Source organism: Mandrillus leucophaeus, unplaced genomic scaffold, assembly GCF_000951045.1.
Source record: "Mandrillus leucophaeus isolate KB7577 unplaced genomic scaffold, Mleu.le_1.0 Scaffold22, whole genome shotgun sequence".
NCBI lineage: Eukaryota > Metazoa > Chordata > Mammalia > Primates > Cercopithecidae > Mandrillus > Mandrillus leucophaeus.
In genome coordinates, this window is record NW_012102254.1 from 3,599,392 (window position 1) to 3,602,540 (window position 3,149).

General features: G+C 39.4%; 1 protein-coding gene across 1 annotated transcript in view; it reads left to right on the plus strand.

Annotated features, from left to right (window-relative positions):
• SETD2 (SET domain containing 2) overlaps positions 1–3,149 on the plus strand; it is a 134,738-nt gene that overhangs the window by 101,166 nt on the left and 30,423 nt on the right. The window contains exon 14 of the mRNA XM_011981141.1: positions 2,732–2,866. Coding sequence (XP_011836531.1) covers positions 2,732–2,866 — 135 coding nt within the window. The remainder of the gene's footprint in view (positions 1–2,731; positions 2,867–3,149) is intronic.

Genomic DNA, 3,149 nt, shown 5'->3' on the forward strand with positions numbered 1-3,149 from the left:
ATGGGAGGATTGCTTCAGTCCAGGAGTTCAAGGCTACAGTAAGCTATGATCACACTACTGCGTTCCAGCCTGGGTGACAGAACGAGACTCTATTTAAAAAAATATATAGGCCAGGCGTGGCGGCTCACACCTGTAATCCCAGCACTTTGGGAGGCCAAGGTGGGCGGATCACAAGGTCAGGAGATCGAGACCATCCTGGCCAACATGGTGAAACCCCGTCTCTATTAAAATACAAAAAATTAGTTGAGCGTGGTGGCATGCACCTGTAGTCCCAGGTACTCAGGAGGCTGAGGCAGGAGAATCGCTTGAACCCAGGAGGTGGAGGTTGCAGTGAGCCAAGATTGCACCACTGCATTCCAGCCTGGCGACAGAGCAAGATTCCTTCTAGAATTGCATGAACCAGGGAAGAGGGTTGTTTATATAGCTGTAGAATGTGTTTGTATTTTAAGATAAGTGTTACAAAAGAATTAAAAAGTTGAAAAAATTTAAGTTTATAAAGTAAAATAGTTATAATAAGTTATAGTTAATTTATTAAGAAAGAAAAACGTTTTATAAATAAACTTAGTGTAACCTAACTTTATATAGCCCAGTGTTTATAGTCTACAGTAGTGTACGGTAATGTCCTAGGTCTTCGTATTCACTCACTCACCACTCACTTACTCAAAGCAACTTCCAGTCCTGCAAGCTTTGTTTATGGTTAGTGTCCTATACAGGTGTACATTTAAATTTTTTTTTTTTTTTTGAGATGGAGTCTCGCTTTGTCATCCAGGCTGGAGTGCAATGGCGCCATCTTGGTTCACTGCAACCTCTGCCCCCCGGGTTCAAGTGATTCTTCTGCCTCAGCCTCCTGAGGAGCTGGGACTACAGGCACCTGCCACCATGCCTGGCTAATTTTTTGTATTTTTGGTAGAGACGGGATTTCACCGTGTTAGCCAGGCTGGTCTCGATCTCCTGACCTCGTGATCTGCCCACCTTGGCCTCCCAAAGTGCTGGGATTACAGGCGTAAGCCCCTGTGCCCGGCTTAAAAAATTTTTATACTGTATTTTTACTGTACCTTTTCCATGTTTAAATGTGTTTAGACACATAGATACTGTTACGTTATAATTGCTTACAAGTCTTTATTACAGAAACATGCTGTACAGGTTTGTAGCCTAGGAACAACAGGCTATACCATATAAGCTCAGGTATCTAATAGATTTGTGAAGTACACTGTATGATATGTAAGTACCTTATACACTTAGTAGGTTTGTGAAAGTACATTTTATGATGTTACCACAACAATGAAATCTCCTAACAATGCATTTCTCAGAAAGTACCCCCTTGTTAAGCAGTACATGACTGTACATTTTCCTCTCAGGCTTTGTGATACTATTCTGATGATAATTCTGCCTTAACAATTAACGTTTTTCAGTCTGGTTTATTATCTGAGTAGATTAAGCTGATCCAGAATACCAGATGAGGTATTCTTTTCCTTTTTCCTGTGTCCTGTCAGTAATTACTCATCCAGAAACCTGCTAGGTAGCTGCATTGCCTGTTCAGACTACTTGAGTTTTTACTGGTATCATTTGGAGTTATATTTTATATTTTGAGTACTTACCATTTAATGTTTCAGAATCATTTTACCTGCTAGAATCTCAGTCCATAGGAGCAAAATCTCTCCTTAAGTACAGGATACATGCCTATTCAATTCCTTAGCAGTCACCACCTCTTAGGACAGCGAGGCTATTTTTCAGTCTTCTTGTCACCTCTTCTTCTTTTTTTTTTGAGACGGAGTCTCGCTCTGTCGCCCAGGCTGGAGTGCAGTGGCCGAATCTCAGCTCACTGCAAGCTCCGCCTTCCTGGTTTACGCCATTCTCCTGCCTCAGCCTCCCGAGTAGCTGGGACTACAGGCGCCCGCCACCTCGCCCGGCTAGTTTTTTTTGTATTTTTTAGTAGAGATGAGGTTTCACCGGGTTAGCCACCTCTTCTTCTTTAAGCAGATTTTCTATGCTTGAGAAATAATTACAGAGTAGGTATAAGCCCTAGTATAGTACTTATTTCTTATGAAACTCCAGGTATAGGCAGTACCTGGTTTTGATGGTGGTCAGCACTAAATGAGATGATGTATGTTAAGGGGCTTCTTGTATTATAGAACACTGTATAAGTTAGTGTGTGGTGAGAATTTCAGATGCATTGATTCTGCTGTCTTTCTGCCAAGGAGTTTTATTATAGAAGACTACAAAAAGCTAACACAAAAGGTAGCTTAAAATTTGATCATCTTATTTACAATGATTCACACCCTTTGACCTTTTCTGGTCCAAACAACCTGTTATTACAAGTTGGTAGCAAAAGACTTCCTTCAGAGCAGTGTGGCATTGTTTCTTGTATGTCCCAGGAGCAACACTTCATTGTTTTTTGCTTATAGAAACTGTCTGTTTAATTTTCAATGTCATTCCAATGTCATTGAAAGCTAAACAATTGGAGACTTTCTATGAACAATAAAAAGAAAAAAAAAGTTTTTTATTTTCTTATGATAAAGTAAAATCTAAGTAAATGAATAGGGAATTAGTCAAAACAGAAACCTTGGTGTTTGAAACAAAAAAATTGTTTTACACATTTATGTCCAAATATATATTTAAAAAATTTAAAAATGTTATGGGTATATCTTTAAGATTGTGCCATCTTGGAAGTCAGTCTGTTTATTAAAGTGACAAAAGTTTAAATTATTGATTTCTTCATTTTATCTTTTAGAGTTATGCCCAGCCAAGTCTTCAGTATATCCAGGGGCAACAGATTTTCACAGCTCATCCACAAGGAGTAGTGGTACAGCCAGCCGCAGCAGTGACTACAATAGTTGCACCAGGGCAGCCTCAGCCCTTGCAGCCAGTAAGAAATATTTCCAGTTGTTAAAACTCATTGACTGTCTACTTTGTCTTTAGAAGGTTTTCTTTTTGGTTTGGTTTGGTTTCGGGTTTTATTTTTGGGTTCTTTTTCACATGTTCTTTGTTTGTTTATTTATAAATAAAATTTTTTTTTATTTTGTTTGTTTATTTACTTACTTATTTTGAGACAGAGTCTCGCTCTGTCACCCAGGCTGGAGTTCAGTGGCACAATCTTGGCTCACTGCAGCCTCCACCTCCTGGGTTAAAGCGTTTCTCCTGCCTCAGCC